The 19,300-nt window shown below is 37.1% G+C and overlaps 1 protein-coding gene across 1 annotated transcript in view; it reads right to left on the minus strand.

The window, feature by feature from the left end:
* PTPRC (protein tyrosine phosphatase receptor type C) overlaps positions 1-19,300 on the minus strand; it is a 56,555-nt gene that overhangs the window by 18,416 nt on the left and 18,839 nt on the right. Inside the window, exons 3-12 of the mRNA XM_065743013.1 lie at positions 8,582-8,677; positions 8,222-8,242; positions 7,670-7,807; positions 6,828-6,914; positions 5,956-5,985; positions 4,970-5,185; positions 4,533-4,655; positions 3,034-3,186; positions 2,062-2,193; positions 242-397 (exon numbers count right to left, since the gene is read on the minus strand). Of these exons, the coding sequence (XP_065599085.1) occupies positions 242-397; positions 2,062-2,193; positions 3,034-3,186; positions 4,533-4,655; positions 4,970-5,185; positions 5,956-5,985; positions 6,828-6,914; positions 7,670-7,807; positions 8,222-8,242; positions 8,582-8,677 (1,152 nt within the window). The remainder of the gene's footprint in view (positions 1-241; positions 398-2,061; positions 2,194-3,033; positions 3,187-4,532; positions 4,656-4,969; positions 5,186-5,955; positions 5,986-6,827; positions 6,915-7,669; positions 7,808-8,221; positions 8,243-8,581; positions 8,678-19,300) is intronic.

Consider the following 19,300-nt stretch of genomic DNA (forward strand, 5'->3'; position numbering starts at 1 on the left):
TCAAAAGAATACAATTAAAAATATATATCTAGTATGGATAAAAATACGAACTGCTTACTTAAAAATAGCATTAAATAATCAGAAATGAAATGCTAATTATATAAATGTTGGTAAAAATAATAATGTTAATAATTTTATGGAATAATAGTAGTAACATATATAAAATTGCTATTAATTACAGTAAGAAATTACATATTTCCTGTTTCAGCCTAGTTTGTAACAATTAGCAAATGAGACTTACTTGCTGATTCTGTTTGAAAGCTGTCTTTCCTAGGTTCTCCCTCAATGATTTTATCCGCATACTTGCTTTTTTTAAATGCAGTTACAGACACATAGCCATAGGTATAAGGTTCTAAACCATCACAAATAAAGCTGGTCGTATTCACGTCAACATTTTCTTAAAAAAGAAAAATGAAATTAGTATTTATGCATGCAAACTCTTGCACCTCATCAGAGTTATGTAAATCCACTGTTGTGTACTTTCATTTTAATTTCTTTAAGATTTTTGGTTGGTTTCTCTTGCTCATTGATGCTATCGGAGAACTCAGGAAGAAATATTTCCCAATCAAGCAAATAGGAAGTTTAGTTGTGCTCTTTTATGTCTTATATTTTATGCCTTCATTTAAAAAAGAAATCACTAAAACAGAGATAATAAAAAAACAACATAAGGCATTTGGACAAAGAGAGACTGATAACTTCTGTATTCCTCTTGGGAAGAGGTTATTAGATAAATATCAGAAGTTGCTCCACACACTGCACAAGCCTGTTCTGATACAGCATGGGAAGTGCCATCTATGTTTTGTAGTTGCAAGAAGGACAGAAAGGAATCACCTGAAGGGCAGCATGAGCAAAACTATGGCAACTGGGGCTCTAATGACAGAGAATTGAGAATAAATGGCTTTTCCATATTTCCTAGTGGCTGTGTCAGATGAGATTTCCTCATGCCCTACTACTGCCTAAGTCTCCTATACTGGCCAAACCCCACCTACCACAGAAAATGACTGCAGCCCTTTTGGGTAGTAGTGAAATTCAAGCCAAGGAGAATGGGAGAGATTACTTGTGCCTAAGGGGCACAGGAGCATGACAGTCTTCAGCTCCTGTGACAAGAAAATATGAATTAACCCTAGGCTGCTATAAGGACTATCTAAATTCGATGTATACTTTCTGAAGTAATGTACTGGACTTTTTCTTTTCTAAACATCATTTTCTGGCATGTTTCATACTTTGAAGAAAAGCTCACAGACAGAATATATGGTCCCAGTATAATGGGGACAGACACATCCATCTAAATGTAACAGTCTAAAACAGCGTAGAAGAAGGGAACGAGAAGAACCTGGATTTACCTGTCTAAATATGTACATGTAATCCTATACTTAGGACCCCTGACATTTATGTATATTATTTTTATACAGAAGGCAGCCCCCTTTTTGCTCTTTCCACCATTTCAGTAAGCAAACACAAATCTGTAGTCCGTCTAAAAAGTTCAATTCCTATTATTATCCTTGAAGGAATAAATAGTGCTGCTTTACCCACCAAGACTACTATGTAAAGCTGAAACAGAGAAAAAAAGTCCCAAGGGAAGATAACAGCTAAAAGTTTTTGTATTAATTTTCTTTACATTTCTAGAAAAAAAAAAAACAACCAGTTTTTTTCTCTAGGAAATAATTGATTCCACTTACTCACAAACTTCTGATTTATTACAACTTAAATTTTCCAATGGGAATATATCTTCTCAGAAAACATATTAACAGGTTGTAGGTGCATTTTCTGAGGCAGAGAGTACCATGCTAAAGACTTATCAGGTAAGTGATCTTATTGTGACATTTTTAATACATGAAACCTGTACTGTGACAGAGTGACGTATTGAAACAATAAACTGAACACATAGCTGAACTGGATTAATATCAAAGAAATGTTTCTAAAAAGTTTATATAAAAAATAGATTTAATTGTTTTTACTGGACAGGTTTAAGAAATACATTTGGAAAATGTAACATTCACAGAGCTCTGTAGATATTAAAATATGTATGGAATTATTCTATAACAAAGGGACAATACTTACTCTTGGTAGTGTCATTGCACATCACAAAATAGCCATCTATATGTTTTTCTGAAGTGTTGGTAGGCTTCATCCACTTAACTGTTACATTTCGGGCAGTAGACTCTATTGTAAGGTTTTCTGGTGCCTTTGGAGCTATTTGAAAAAAGATGTGGTGGGAAGAAAAAGTTTGAATAAAAAAGCAAAATATTCTTTTTATATCTACTTTGATTAAAATAAATTTCATTGGTCAGTAAAGCCAGATACTAATATAATTTAAGATTTTGCAAAGTACATTTCATTCAGATAAATTATACAAAACTACAAAGAGTGTACATATAAAATCATAAAATTTGAGACATTTCATAAATGTATTAAATATGAGATATAGGTGAATACAGAAATATCATAAATTACTAAAATTTTCCAACATTTCCAAATAAAATGCAATATTTCCAATTCCTTATAACTTTAGCTTTTTTTTTTATTTTTTATAATCCTGAGATTTTCTTTGCAGGTTACTTGGTTTAGGGTGGTTTAGCTTTATTTTCTAAATTAAACAGAAAACCACATAGCCATTTCCAAGGACAATGTTGCAGATAAACATATTTTCTCTGGAGATATTTCTTGCAATTATTCTATCACATCTTTCTTCAAAAGCAATAATTCAACTCTTGTTTTTGGCTAGACCTGCACCTTCATTGGAACTTATATTCAGCCAAGTTCTCTCCCTTAAAAAAAAAAAAAAAAAAAAAAACTTAGAAGGACAGGATGGCATCAGACTGCAGGTCTGAGCCAGGGACTGGAAAAGACAACTGTGTCTATGGTCAAAAAATAGAAAGGACAGGAGATGGGGTGGGAGAACTGGCAGAGAACCTGAAACTGGCTGAGCGTGATGCCCAACATATATCCTCATCCTCAGGGAAACAGTGGAATTCATAATGGGTTTTTCTAGAAATATCTTGAATGTAAAGCAAAAACAAGCATTGTACTTACAAGCATAATCTGTGGCTATTCTGTTTTCTTTGGTAAAGTTCTTTTCAAAAAAATGTACTGTAATATAGCACGTGTACTCAGTGTCGGGTGATAAAGAGTTTATCAATATGGAGTTATAACTTAATTCCTCATAGTCTTCTACACTTGTGGAATCTGCGGACACAAAAATGTCTTAAGAATATTTTTCACAACTCTAAAAGTACATAATACCATTTGAACTGGGATTTTTTACTGCATTTAATCAATATAATTTGTAGTAAACTGCCAAAGTATCTCAAACAGAGAAGTATACAACCTAATCTGATGACTGAGTTCTAAGTGCTTTTATATCAATTAAGTCTGCATAGATCTTTACTTCTCATCACTAGCACTCATATTATTTGACTTTCCAACAGTTTAAGCACAGAAATAAAGCAATTCATGGCCAAAAACTGGAGTACCATGGCTTCTTAGAAGCTCACCCACCACAGTCTTCAGCTCCCTCAAGTGCAAAACCTCCATCCCATCACAATGGAATCATAGACTTTATTCTGAATTTGAAAGAGACTGTGAGGATCACTGCGTCCAACTCCAGTGCAAAATAAAAGTTAAATCACATATCTAAGAGCACTCTTGAAACACTTATTGAATACCAGCAGGCTTGGGAACACGAACATTTTCCCCTCTTGCAGAGCTTGGCTATCCTAACTGAGAAGAACTTTTACCACCGACTAAAACTTCCAGATCTCTGTGCGCAGGTTTGTGCTGCAACAATTAGTTCTCCAGACTATATGAATTTGCAAGATGCACATTTCCAGGTGTAGAATCCAGCATTTGCTCTTGTTACATTTCAGTTTGTGACTGCCCAGCACTCTGTTCTATCAAGATCTCAATGCAAGGCAGCTCTACATTATGGAAAGCAATAGCTCTTACCTATTTAGTATCATCTGCAAACAGCCTGCACTCAAATCCTGTGTCCAGATTATTGATAAAAACATTGAAGAGAACATTCATCATGCATTTTTCTGGGATGTGAGGATACACCCAGCGTGCATACCTTCTCTACAACATCAGTTGGCACTGAACCCATGTTTCCTCAGGCTCCAAAGCTGGCAAAATCCAAAAATAGAGTGCCTCAGCTCTCACTGTACAGGAGTCTGCAGAGCCAGTTGCCTAGATAGCTTGCAAGGAAGTAGCTCACAGCAGACACTCAGGTTTCCAAGCTCTCACTTTTCCTTCAGGTCATCAAGCAGAAGCACAAAAGCTCCTTATGTCTGCAATTTGTGAAGCTGGTAATCTCAGTGAGTGAACTCTCTGGGCTTGAACTCTCACTAGATGCCCTGCAGGGCACGTGAGACCCACAGGGTAGTCTCTGACCTGCTGATCTCAGCAATTCTGAACAACTCTTCCCTCACACTGGTGCAATTAACTTAAATCTGCCAGTCTCATCCAAAAATATCTACAGTTCTTAAAAATAATTTAAAATGATCAGTGTTTAAAATATGTTAGATGTATCTTACTTGTTTTGCAGATAGCAGTCACATTAGTACAGGCATCTTTGCAATCTCCGCATAAACGATCTAAAGACAACTTTGAATAGTTGTTTCCAATGTCGAAGGCTTCAAAAGTATACCTGTTTTCATCTAGAAAGGATTAATAATAAAATCACTGTGATAATAGTTATATATATTGATTTGTCACTTTATATTTGTATATTTATTCTGCAGTATGAATACACAATTAGCACAGTATAATATGCAAAGAATTTAACAAGAAGCTGAAATTGAAAACTTAAAGGTATTCATGAAATAAAGACAATGTTGGTATTCAAATAAGTAAAATTTTAATCCAACAAAAGTAATATCATTGATGAACAAAACATCCAGCATAAAATAATAGCTGTCAGAGCTAGAAAATTAAATTTAGAAAGAAATTACTAAAACCCTTATATACCTACCAGGTGGAATAGTAAGATATATGTCTCTGCAATTTTCGGATTTAACTGTATATCTCTCACATCTATTAAGTGTAGCTCTGTTGTTGCTGGCACTCACTTGTGAGATATTCCTATCTTCCAAAAAAATATCGTATTTTCTGTTTCCTTTGATATTCTCTAGTATAACTTCAGTTGAGTCATCCTTGTCTATCGTAATCATATAATCAATATTATTAACTAAAAGAGAAGGATAAAATAGTCAATAATGATTTTATGACAATTTTTAAGAAATGTTAAATGTTTTTTGGCACCTGCAGTATCATACATGTTTTAAGAATTAGAAAATACAGGAAAGTTGGTTGCTTTTTTATACCTTATTTTTATTTTTTAAATAACTTTTTACTTTAAAAATAGTTTAGTTAAAACAAAATTTACTTAGGAAAATATTCTTCTAAATCATTCTCTAGTAAGGAAGCCAAAAGAATTTAAAAGATTAGCATTCCATAACAACACATTTTATTATTATTTAAAATAACAATTCAAAGGGAAATATTTTATTTTGACACATTGAATCATTTGTTTGAAGAGAAATTTAAAATTTTTCATTCAAAACATTTCATAGTTATCTAGTAAATAACAAAAAACATTCCTGAAAATCAGAGGAGTGATTTCAAAGAGAGAGAAACCAATGTCCAAGCTCTGGATTTACTATAGTTATGAACTGCGTTTTGCAATGTGTGATTATTGACATGATGGGGAAAACTAGAGAGCATCGTGAAACGAGCATAGATTCTTCCTGTAGCCCTGACCAGCCTAGTACAAGGGCAGTTTACAGTTCTGTGAATGGAGATGAGAAGGCCAGAAGTGTTAATAACTTTAGTGCCAATCTTCTGGAATTGGAATACAGTTCAGATGGTAACTAATTTGTTTTTGTGATCAGCTCTCTTTGAGTTTACTGATTTTGCTCAACTACCATGGCTGAGACGAATAAGGAGTTTCCTTCTTACCACAAGGTTCTTCTGTTGTTGTGGTACTTTCTGCAAGAAAGGAAAATAAATTGAAGGTACGCTTCTCAGAGAATGTTACAGAAGGACAACTGATACTGCCCAAAACTCTTCAGTACATTGCAAATATTGTCTCTCACATTTGTAAAAAGGAAGAAAATATCAACTACCTACATACTCTTTTCTTATCCAGTTCTTTTAAAGATGGTGCATGCATCTTCAAAAGGTATCAAACTGCTTCTTCAAAGAGTTTCTTCATACAAAGTTATACCAGAATATTCCAAATTCACTCATTCTCAGTGAGATATAATAACAGTTTCCCAGAATATGTATGCTATGTAATATCTAATGGACAGATTAAAATATCACTAAAGAAATAAAATTCACCCACCTTATGCATAGTTACTCTTACTTCTGGGAACAGATTCATTCAACGTTACATGCTATTTTACAATTATTTTTACAATGGAATATCCAAAAGGAATCCAAAAGGAACCAGTATTTAGGAAGTTTGCATGGAAGCTTGAACAAAGAGTTTCATCCTTCAACCAATTACTTGAAATGTACTAAGGTAAAAGTATTATCCAAAGAGTCTGAAATCTGAACCTCCCCCCAGAAGAAATGCCCTGGAGTTATGTCCCTCCAATTTGGGAGCCAGCTGGCTGAGCAGTGTTCCTGCTATTATTCATTCACTCAGCAAATAGTGTATCTAGTGTTTAGAGATATTAATAATATTTCCCTAAAAAAACCTTAGGTTTAATGCAGTTGTATTCCTAAGGCTTGATTTTAAACATATCAGGATTATTTTTCTCATTCTAACACATTTTTTGTGCTTGCAGTATCATAATTGTGACAACTGTGTGCAAGTTTGTCACCTATTGTGCTAGTGGGGATGGTCTCAGTGCTTGCTGGCATGATGACTGGTGAGGTGGTGCTGTGCAAGGATGTTGAACTGTAATAATCTGTAAGGGAATAAACAATATATCAACATTAAAAAAGTAAAATTCATTACTGCATATGGCTGTCACCAGTAATATCATACACTATACTCCCTCCTCCCTTCTTTCTTTTTTAAATCCAGGGTTTTTCTAAGCTAGAGAAGAGTGCTGAAAGAAGGATCATGCTAATTTATCCAACAAAAGAAAGCAAAATTTTAGGAATATACCATTTGAAAATGAATTTTGCAATGTAAGAAGACTATTTTTTTTTGTTTGTTTGTTTGTTCATGCACAATCCAGGATAGAGTCAACAGAATAGAGTAGAATAAAAGCTGCTTTAATATTTGTGAACAAAGAACTAAAACATGTTGCAGTGTTTTTACAATAAAAAATAAAAAGACCTTGTGCTCTTTCAGAAACAATAATCAAGTTGCGTTTGTTTGGCAGATAAGGTATACTGCTCTTGTTACTTGTTAGTATTCATTCCCCTGCTTACCAACAAGTTCCTCTGTTCTCTTAGGTCCATTTGTGTGGGTTTTGCACAGCAAAATAGCAGTCTCACTCACTGGAGTGACAATACTACTGAGATGACTGCAAGACTTCTCCATTAGATACCACATCCCAAATACAATTTGGCTCTTGCCACTATGCTGAATTGCAAGTACTGGCTATATCTGATGAATCTCAAGGTGGAAAAAGTTAGCTAGTGGTCAAATAACTCATTTTTTTCCCCTGTAGTTCCGTGGGTACTGCATGGCACCTAAAAGTAGTCAGCAAACCTGATGCAGTCTGATGAAAGGCAGTGGGAGTGAGTGTGGTGAGGGCAGTAGGGCTGCTATGCTGCGAGTGGCCAAGTCCTGTGGCTGGGCCGGAGCCTGTGTGCGTGGAGAGGTGTGTGCTGGCTGCGGGAGAGGCACCTGTGGTGAGAGGCACAGCGTCAGTGCTTCGGACACGTTAACTCAAGGAGAGACACAAGGCTGCAAAGAGCTCTGCTGAAGCACAGTGAACTTGGTAGGAATCAAAGGTACTGTTTACCTGCAAGGCTCACAGTGCTAGGGGGGAAACAGGTGTCAAGTGAATATCCAGCAAATGCAATCTGTTATGGCACTGGTTGCACATCTTCCATGCTACATGCTGAGTTTAAATATCCTCTCAAGTGTATGACCCAAAAGCAGACTTGTTTGATATTCTGCCCTCTTACAAAAGTGTATTTCGTTTAACCAGGCTGAATGAAAAGGCATTACACAAGATGACTGTGAGCAGGAAAGACGAAACCACAAGAAAAAAAGGGTATCAACAAAGTTCTGTAATTTAAATTAAACATTTCTTACCAGTTGTTGCTGGCAGAACTCCTTAAAAAGAGAAAGAAAAAAAAAGTAAATTACACTTTCAGTGAATCGTACATAATCACACTACAAAAAAAAAGAATAATTCCTCTCTCCTGTGAGCTGAGCTCTCCCTTTACTTACTCTAAAGTAATATTTAAAGATATGTAGCAACAACTAGAACCCCAAAACATCAAGCATATGCTATGTGGACTGACACTGTTCACATTAAAGTTCAATTTTCTTGAGTCTTGAGTCTGTACCGTGCAGCCTAAGGAATAGACATAGCTTCAGGAAAGCTGTGATGGATGCCAGCTCAGCTGAAACAGAAGATCAGCAAAGCCACGGTCCCGATTTCACGGTTACCTGCAGTGGTGCTTGGAGGTGAGAATGATGTGGAGCGTGTAGGTGTAGGTAACGTGGAGAAGAGAGAGCTGGCAGAGGTCAGATTATCATTTCCTGCTGCACAGTGAGAAAAAGATATCAGCAAGTGAGAAATGTATGAAGGTGAGAAGCTCATCTACATTAGAAGACGGGGACTTCTTATGACTTTCTCTAAGTAATATTTCTTAGGAAAGAAGACACTGCACTAAATAGCATTTTCATAGTTTTCAATGTATTTTGCAATAACAAAAACTAAAACTCTCAAGATCTTACATTTTATCACAAAGCAGTGTGTACAAGTAATATCAACAAATAGAGCTTGACTTGGACGAATGAAGAATGATTTTATTAGCAAGGAAAGATTAATTCTCTTCTCAATGAAAACCTTACCTGTATATAACCTTCAACTATTTAAAAGCTGGAAATGTTTGCCTCAGTATTACTTAAAGCCCTTTACTTTTACTAATACTCATTTCTAAATCCCAGCACTTTTCCTGGACTATCCTCTTGATATTTAAGAAACTCTCCTGCGAACACTATCTCTAAGTTAACCTCTTATGAACCACTCCGATTTCTGCTGGGAGCTGCGCCTTTTCACAGCTGCAAAAACAAGCCTCAGTTTAACACTTTGCTTTGAAACCTTGATGAAAACCATTCTAGATTTGTGTAATGTAATATCAGGAGAAAGAGAGACAAAAATAAATGACAATGGCTGGAACTGGGAGAACAACTTGCAGGCATGTCTGCCACCAAAACAAAAGTTTGTCCCCATCACTATCTTTCACTCACTTTGAGGATTAGAAGCTTTCACTCTGAATTAAGAAGTTTAAAAGCCCTGCTCGCTTCCTGAAGACATCTCTCTCTAACACTACTGCCGTGCTTCCAGTAACAAGCCAGCTTCCACTTGTTCTCATGCTTCTTGCTGTAACTGTCCACAAAGTATCATCTCTCTTCTGCCACTTATGCTTTACCTTTCTTGCCCTTTTTGTTACTAGCCCTTCTCCACTAGATTCCTGTTACAAATAAGAAACGACAATATAGATGATCTATATATAGATGACCTTCAGGAAAGTTCTGGAACAGCAATTCTAAAATAAGCTGCCAAACAACCATGTAATGGTAACATATGTAGTAATATTAGCCTTAATTAATTGAGTCTCAAAGCATCTTCATATTTTTTAAAGTCAGTGTTTGATAGCTGGCAGTTAGTCACTTTCAGTGTCATAGTATGAATTTTCTTCCTACTGGCTCATCGGTGGAAGAACAAATTATTCCCCTTCTTCCCAAGCCTTACCTTGCTTCAGTGCATTAAGTATATTTCATGCTTAAAATTTACTTTCTGTAAGCATTTGTGCTGATTCACTTAAATAACAATAATAAAAGGAATTGAAATATTGCAAAGTGGCTAATGAAATAATGCATAACATTTTTCTAGGTGTTTAATGTAAATGTGACAAAAGCAAAAATGTATACTTAAAGATTCCCTCTTTTGGATAAAGTTAGGTAATATGTGCAAAAAGTGTTGTAGTGTAATCCCGGCTGCCTCACTGATTTCCTTACAGTCTCTGTGAAAGCCATTTTCCTCATTCTTTCCCTTGTAAAGTTAGGAACAATGATACTATTGTAAATACAGTTTCTTGGTTGCTCATGGTAACAGATGCTACATGTTACACACAATCAAAGAACTGATTAAATTCGAAGAGAGCTGACAGAAGAGACTATCCTATCCAATCTAACCCACATTAGGGTCAGCAAGAGCAGATCAATTCTTAAAGCAGTCTGGAAAATAACAGTCCTAGATTACCCTTTTTACCTTGGAATAAGCACTGGCATTTTAACAGAACTTTGTGTCAGTTTTGTGTTATTCTGAGCAGTTTACGAATCTCCTTTTCTGTAGCTCAATGCTATTATTTTTTATAGCAATGAAATAGGACGCAGTTAATAAAAATTCAATAGGTGGCACCAAAACACTAAAAAAGTCCTCTCAAACAGCAAGGCAGATATAAACTTATAGAAAGATTCCAGACTGGGTAGGACAAAAAGGAACCCAACAAACAGACTACAGTTCTCCAGTATGAGTAAATAAAAATAATGTACTTTTCTCTAAATGTCTCATTGTTTTCAAATACGTCTGAGCCAATCTCTGGTTAATAAAGTTAACTGCAAAGCCCAAACTGTCTGCTCACACTTATATTCTAAAATATGCCTCTGGAAACTTGGAGACTGAAATCTAAGAATATTTTTCAAATGTTCAGCTCCTAAAACCATGCCTTATCAGTATGAAAGTCTGATGATTACCAAACTGAGAAATATGGTCTCGGTTTAAATAGGAAAACCTATTTTCTCATCTTAAAGCACATCCAATAAGGAGCTTCTTTTAAAGATAATATACAGAGGATATACAGAGATTAATATAATATACAGAGATTGCCTTAGACAATCCAAGTGCAAGAATTAAAGTACATAAAGTACATAAAGTAAAGAAATAAAGTACTATTACCAAAAGGTGCATGCAAGCTTCCCTTTGCCTTCTCTTGATTTGGCCACTGGCCGAATCCTGCTGGCTTACCCAAAAGACTTATGACTTATCAGTAGTTTTTGAGCAGCTCTAGCCTTGGCCAGGTGCCTTGCAAAAAGATCCCACCAGCACATCCTGCCAGCAGATGGGCAGCTTGGCTAATTCCTTTGGTTCTCTTTAATGTCTCACTACCAGTTGGCAGACAGAGTACAGCTGCTGCTTAAAAGAAAGGTTTCAGTTGAGATGACAGCTTCTCAAAGAAATACTCCTAAATTGGATGAGCTAATCATGTTTTCTCCTGAAAGCCTGAAGGCAGTCAGGACTTGAGACTGAAACATGGGACTACTGTGTTTTGAAGAAGTATTTCAGTGTTCAACAAGAGTAAATAGAATAACTTTGAAAGAAACCAGGCTACAATAAAATAAAATAAAATAAAACAACTACCACAAACATCTTAAACCCAAAGGAGAACAAGGTGTAAGGTTACATCTGGAGGCCTAGGAGCAGCTTTGTCGTGCTGCAGTCATGACTCTGGACCTATTGTAGTGAACCATGGTTGCACTCTTCTAAGAAGTTAATGTTTGTTGATGTACTCTAAGGAAAGGAAGAACAAAGTGAAAATACTTTCCATGGGGAAGAAACAAGCAACCCAAGAGTACACAGCTGAGGTCTAGGAAATGTTAAAGTCTGTGTGCTTCAAGGTATAACCCCTTCACAAGCAGAACTCTCCAGCACGTGCTTCATGTGCTTGAACATACTTAAAGGAAACTCTACCTGATAACATAAAACCAAAGAGCCTGCATTAAAAGCCTGAAAACTTAATGTTTTTATGATCAAAAACACATTAACTGAAACCCATCTCCTATGAAGGCTATTTAGCCTAGAGAAGAGAAGGCTCCAGGGAGACCTCACTGCAGCCTTCCAGTACTCAAAGGGAGCTTGCAAGCAGGAGGGGGACCAACCTCTTACAAGGAAAATATTGATAGGACAGCAAGGAATGGCTTAAAAGTAAAAGAGGCAAAATACAAGTTAGATGTTAGGAAGAAATTCTTTACACAGAGGATGGTGAGGACTTGGCACAAGCTGCCCAGAAAAGATGTGGATGACCCATCCCTGGAGGTGCCCAAGTCCAGGGCAGGGTTGTGGTCTGCAGGCAGGTAGCACGCAGGTTCCTTGGTGCACACAGCACAGCAAAATATGGGGTGTCCCTTTCTGCTGACAGTGCACTTGACATTTTATCTAGTGCGATGCCATACCTATTGGCTCTTTGCACCCTGCAGCACTCTGCATCTGCTCAAGCTGGGGAGTGGCAGAGGAAGTATTCTCTCAGCCTTGTGTCTGCAGCCAGGCTCCTCTGCAAGAAGAGCTCAGTGATTCTGCACAGCTGCTGCCCTCTCCCAGGTGCTCCCCAGCCTTCAGCATATTGGAGAGAACCCACATCCCTCACCTAGCCGGGCTTCACACAAAGCAGCCAGGGTAGGTCCAGAATAGGCCTTCCCCCTTTTTACAGCTTCAGCAGGGGCAGGGCTCTTCACGCCTGCAATGAAAGTAACAGGATGTGGTCTTGTTCATATGGAGCAAAGCTCTTTGAGGGGGTCCTCTAGCAAAGAGTGCAGACATTAGTCAGCTCCACTGCAAGCCAATGCTAAATTGCAAAGAAAAAAAAAAGAACAGTTCCTGGTGGGAGGTGAAGGGTGAGTAAGGCAAGAGCCTTACAAAATGCTGCCAGCCGCCCTTCTTTGATTTATTTTTAAACTTCAAGTGGGATAGGATGTAATTCACACCTACTTTAAGGCTCCCTTCTGCTGCCAGAGCCGGCTAAGGGGACATTAAAGTAAATGAGCATCAGGGCCAGAGATGTTACTGCTTCTTTTGGCCACAAACACAAAATAAAGAGATCCATTGCTACTTTATAAATAAACCTGAGCAAATCTGTGAGTAAGCTTCCAAACGCTTAAACAGCTGAGTATCTCTATACCACAGAGGACCCCTCAATTTTAAAAGTAGAATCACGCATGCCAAAGTGCTTCCACAGTCACTGTGCACAACTACACTTCAACCTTTCTCATTGTGTCCTAAGAAAAATAGAGCTGTTCCTCCTATCTGGACAACTTGCTGATTTTTTAAAATTTACTAAAATAAAGATGCATACAGTTTACATGAAAAATATGTGAAAATTTGTACGCTTTGAGTTAGAAAGAAAGTAAAAATTAATCCTTCAGATTTAACACGTAGGAACTTCTCAGGTAACCAGGGCATTTCATTCGATCCTAAACAAATGCTAAAGGTTTTGTCTGTTATGGATGGAGACACAAAAGCACTTAAAAATAATCTATAACCCTAAATGCTAAAAAACTTCAGAAGTCCTAGGAATGCTATAAACTTAAGAGTAGCAGAGAATTAAAACTAATTATTAGCATTTCTATTCCCACAGGAGATACTTGCGATATTGATTTTCATCCGGAACTTTGGAATAAAAATTTGAAACAGTAAATTTTAATTTAACAAAAATTCTGAAGTGTGTTGACCATAAGTTGCCAATTGTACCCTTTGGCATCAGGATGTAAGCATTCATTCGGACTTTCCAAAATGATAATTAAACTAAATAATTTTGGTGTGAGTTTCTCAAACTGTTTCCTTTTATCCAAATATCCATTAATTAATTGTCCACTATTGCGGCTCCTTACAATACTGCAATCACAGTTTAAGAGTGTGATTCTGCCACTCTTTCCTGCCACACATATATCTCTGGAGAGCCAAAAGCTTTGTCCTTCTCAAAACAGAACATTTGTTCAGACCTGAATTCCACTGCAGAAGGCACAGTCCTTCTGCAAACCATGTCTCAGGACTAAGTGTGGACATGTGCTCCAGCTAAATATAATAGGAGGTAAAACTGTATTTTTTAATGAAAATTGACCTCTAAATTAGTCCTTATTCTTGTCTGCCAACAGCCATGACCTTCTCCTTGCTCTCCAGCTTCAAGGATGGGAGCTGCAACTGTCCTTCACAGTTTCAGAGCCAACCAGAAATGCTAAGCAGAAGGCAATGAGTTCAAATTGTCCAGAAATCAATACAAGGGCAAGGGGTGGAATTAAGAAGAATTTATAGCTGGCAGATACAAGAAGGAACACAATGTTGTAGGCTCAGGAAAGATGGGGAACTACAAACATCAGAGTTTGTCAACATCCACCAAGTTAATGCCAAGTATAAATTCTGCTATCATAGACAGCACATCTCAAGGAAAGAATTAAAGCATAAGAAGAATTATTTTTTTCCTCAGCTAATCTGATTTTTTTTAAAATCAAAACCAGAAATTTCTGATTCTAATTTACTTTTTCTGAAGAAAAAAAATAAAATAAAATGCAGAGGTAAACAAATTTCCCTCTAGAAATATTAATTTTATGGAAACATCTGTTACAAACTATATCTGGAGTTTGACAAAACCATAAACATGGAGCAGAACATAATGCAAAGGCACAAATTCAAATACCTTTTGCCAATTACACAGTTCCTACAAACTAATAAATATCTATGAAGATCATGCATTTATCTGGCAGAAGAAAGGCATTTCTATCAGTTGCACTGCATTTCAAATGCCCTCCTCAGTCTTCATATACTTTAGCTACAGTAACCCACTTGTTCGACTGCAGCTTACGACGCCTTTGCTGCTCTGTGGTTTCTCTCATGCTGTTTACTTCTGTTTTTCTTCTACAGAACCCTGCTCAAAAGGAAGAGGGTGCAGCATACTGTGGTTTTGAGCTTAAGCACTTCCAAATGGTGAAACTGCGTTACCATAGCACCCACATGCTCAAGCAATCAGACCTATCTCAGTGCTAAACCACAACTTCTCTAGTGCAGTCATGAAATTTCCCTATTAAACTCCTTTTCACCAACTTTGCATTTTATAATTATTTTTAGTTGTACATTTAGTTGTGTCATTAACATGATACAGCTGAGGATGCTCTGCAGGGAGAATTTGTGAGGATGTGAATTGTCTCTAAGAGGGAAGAATATCAATTGCTGATGTAACAGTTAACTGGGAAGTGTTGGCTACCATCCACAGTCATTACGAAACACTTATCCATGAGGGATGAGGATTGGCTGTGATATTTTCTTGGCAATTTTGTGATGAATGCAAGAGAAAAGATGCGCTAACGTCTGTTTTCCCATTTCAGTTTTTGAGCACAATCAGAACCAAGAGCCATGACATTCTGTCAAGGACCAGTCCCAAACTTCAGTTAGGACTCATCCAGTTCTGCTGTCCCTTCCTTGATCTTTTTCCAAATTTACTGGGAGCAAAAAAACCCAAAACAAACAACAACAACAAAAAACCACTTGGTCCAGACCAATGGTTTAATGATACAGACAGTGGTTCTGGAATTGCTGAGTGCATATTGCTTATGGCAAGCAGAAGAAAGAAAGGATATGCAACTGTGGCACTCTCAATTCCCATGACTGTTTTGTTTATTTATTTATTTATTTATTTTGTAATTGCCACCTCTGTAAGTTTTGGGGAGCTACTGAGCATAGTTGAAGGCAGAGCAGTTCCCAAGAGGTCTGAGCAGAGACAGAGGCTGCACCTAAGAATTGACTATTGGTGAGAGTGCGAGGTAAGGGCAAACTTCTTCATCCTGGACCATCTCATTGGACCATGGCTTATTTAAATGTCTAACTTCTCTATCCACCTCTGCACTGCTTCAAAAGTGTTATCTTGTACTGCATCTCTCTCCCAGACTGTAAACTACTTCTTCTAATTTTGTCAGCAATAGAAAATGAATAAGCCCTGGAAATATTTCTCTAAACTATTCCTAATCAGCTCAGATGTCATACAAGAAGCAATTTAACATAATATGAATTGTATTTTGGCCACTGATAATCTAAAGTCAGTTGAAATCATAAATCTCCTGTTCAGTACATTAACATGAAGTCCTTGTATCAACAGCTCTGTATGTATTGGGAGCGCTGTTGTAGCAAGGTCTCTAATCAGTGAGCTTCAAAAAGATGAAGCCAGCGATTTAAAAAAATAAGTGAATACTTCTTTCAGGAAATGAGACCTGTCTATGATCTTTCCTCTATGTATTTTTTTTTTCTGATTGGTTGCTACGTTAAAGACTCAAACAAATATAACGCAGTGCAGCTTACAGAAATAAACAGTTGATTTTCAGGTGCTCTGAACATTTATTTCTCCAACTGACATCACCAGCATTGCAAATACTTAGCTCTCCTACAAAATAGGATCAAAGTACAAATAAAAAATGGAAAGGAATCATTCAGGATGTGGAATGTTTCCCTTAATCTTAAAAAAAACCAACAACCATTAAATGTGTGTTGTATCCAGAGTCATTAAAGAGGTATAGATGGAAGACTAATTTTCAAGGTGAGGTTGCTTCCTCCTACTTAGCTTTAATTTATAAAGCAGAAATATCAACATTCATCAATCACAAAAATAACTGTTTAGTGCTATATTCTATGGATGTTGCATAAGACAGGTTATGCCAGGAAGGGTTTCATTTAGACAGATTGGAGAAGAGGAATATTTCTTGTTTTACAAAGGAAAAAAAAATAGACAAAAGTTGAGATAGGTATTCACACATTCTTAAAAAAAAAAAAGAAAGAAAAAAAAAGAGACTGCTACAATTAGGATCTTCAAATGACAATCCACATGCCTGAAAAGCCCCACACTAGCGAAATCCAGTGGTTCTAGTGCACAGCAGAGCACTGTACAAGTCATTGCTCCGTACCTCCTAAGTGCAGCACTGCACACCACTCCTCTGCCTGCACAGCCTCAGCCTTTGAGGGATCCTTAAGTAGAGCAGAGATTCATAAATCAGAATAAAAGGGTTCTATTGAAACCTACCACACAAAAAAATCATTCTTTCCAGTGATCTGCTATCCACTTTCTTGCTCAAAGTTTAACAAGATCCTCAGCAGTTCCTGTGCCCCAAGACCCAAAGACCCAGTGAGACGTTGCCAAGCAGCAATGCTCCAAACTGTTCTCAGTCGCTTCCCATGACCCAGATTTCCTCCAGCATTAAGAGAAGATCCTAACCAGCACTGACTGATAGCTGTCTAGCTTCTGTTTCATAAAAAAATGAGAACACAGTGGGGAAAAATGTTCAGCTGGCTCAAAGAAGAGCCATTCCCACACCAACTGCCTGCTAGGTAGCTTCCTCGCTGCCCTGGGCAGCAGCTGCAGCCAGCAAACATCATTTCAAGAGAGAGTGATTTTGCTCAGTCACCAGCCTGTTTATTTTCCCCTCCAGACGATTAGGCCAGAAATGACCAGCAAGGCCATATGAACACCATTTATCAAATACACTACTGAATAACATTTCTGTTATTCATAAAATATTATGATAAATGGTATTCACCAATCAACAGCTAAGTCAACTGTATACTCGCTAGGTTACAATTTGAAGTACAGTAAAATACACACTGTTAATATGAAGTATTATTCAAGGATTAGATTCTACCGCTGTTAGTCATAAAAAAAGTCAGTGAAGCATATCAATATTCTTTAGAAAAATTGTCAGCTAAGAGCTATTAATATGTTTCCTATGGAAAATCACATGGAATTATTTTTCTTTATTATTATTACTATTATTATTATTATTATGTGGAAGCAGAAATTAGCCAACTTCCTATATTTGATGGGTAGACTGAAATCCATCTTGTGTTTAGATAGCATAAAGAAAGCTGGGTCTGTGACCAAGTCCTGTGACCCAGTTGTCAACGGTTTACAGCTAGTGATATAGCTGATGTTTCAATTTCACATTTTACTACTGCGTGAGTGGCCAGACATACCTTCCACCTCTGTAACATCATCTGCAAAGCAGAGATAATGGCACTATCCTACCAAGTTGATATATTGTTACTAGAAGTTCACCAAGGACCACGAAACTTGCAGACAAGGGACCCGACAGTGCTATAAAAAACAGTTATGCTCACACCTGTTTGATGGCACAAACAGAGTCATAACATCAAGAAGACTGAAATACCTTGAACTTGAGGTCCCCAGAATGCCACATATAGCTGCACAAATTCTCACACTTTCTCAAAAACTTAATTGCAAAAATTGTGCTCTGCCTCTTCAGGAAAGAGAGCCAATGCTCAGGAGAAGAGATATGTACTTCACGCAATGGAGGTGAACAGCTTACAAAGCAGCACTGGGCACATGCAAGTCCTCCTGAAGCCAGTAAAAACTGAGTGAGAAGGTCATCTCCGTTCCTCTTCTTTTCTGGCTTATTTGGTTGGTTGTTTTTGAAAGTTCAAATCACCAATTTTAGTGCCCAACTCTGACAGCATTCTAAATCTGTCCTTTTCTCTTGTTCTGTTTGCTGCTTTCATTAACACAACCATGACACATGAGCCTCACTTTTAAACCTGCAGCCTGTCTGGGAATCTTAAGAACAAGAAGGAAGGAATAGTTTACCTTACTTTGCTTTCAATTCTCTGATGACCATTTTTTTCTATAAGACTGTGAGCTGAAAATTTCAGGAGATGAAAATATGGGCTCAGTGCAGGACTCCATTGGACTCACAGGGACTGTGGTGCTCCAAATTGCAGCAAAGAACCCGTGAAAATTTAAAGCTCACAATCCTCAGGATCTGAATGGGACTAATTTTAGCATAGCTTTAAATAATTCAGGTAAGCAGGAACACAGTCTACATTTCTTTCTTTTATGTGTAGCAAGTAATTTTTATTAGAGTTGCAGAAATCTTTGCTTTCTTTCTTTATTTTTCTCTCGTTTGTTGTGTATTATAATTTTGTAGCCTAAAAATGCTAAGTGAGCAGTGTAGGAAAGATAATTAAAATCAAAGATATTAGGTAAAGTATTATAGAAAAAAATAGGAAAAGAATTGATTTAGGGAAAGAATTCTATGGACCTTTCAATGTATAGGGACCCAGAGAAAGCCTTCAGGCCAAAGCCAAGAGAACATCCAATTTCATGCTCCAAATAATTTAAACTCTTGGTACAGACACAGAAGTATACAAGCCAGGAAATCTAGCAGACCTGTAAATATTTCTGATGTCTAATAATAAGAAAGACGTATGTAGTGGCACTACACATCTCACAAGTACAACTCCCACTTGGAAGTGGGAGGTCAGAAAAGCTACGTGAGCAGTAAAGTGAGTAGCGATTTGTATACACACGTACACAGATGGAGCACTTTGGAAGGAGC

This window comes from Cyrtonyx montezumae, unplaced genomic scaffold, assembly GCF_038088225.1.
Source record: "Cyrtonyx montezumae isolate F1298 unplaced genomic scaffold, pur_monq_1.0 scaffold_1, whole genome shotgun sequence".
Taxonomy (NCBI): domain Eukaryota; kingdom Metazoa; phylum Chordata; class Aves; order Galliformes; family Odontophoridae; genus Cyrtonyx; species Cyrtonyx montezumae.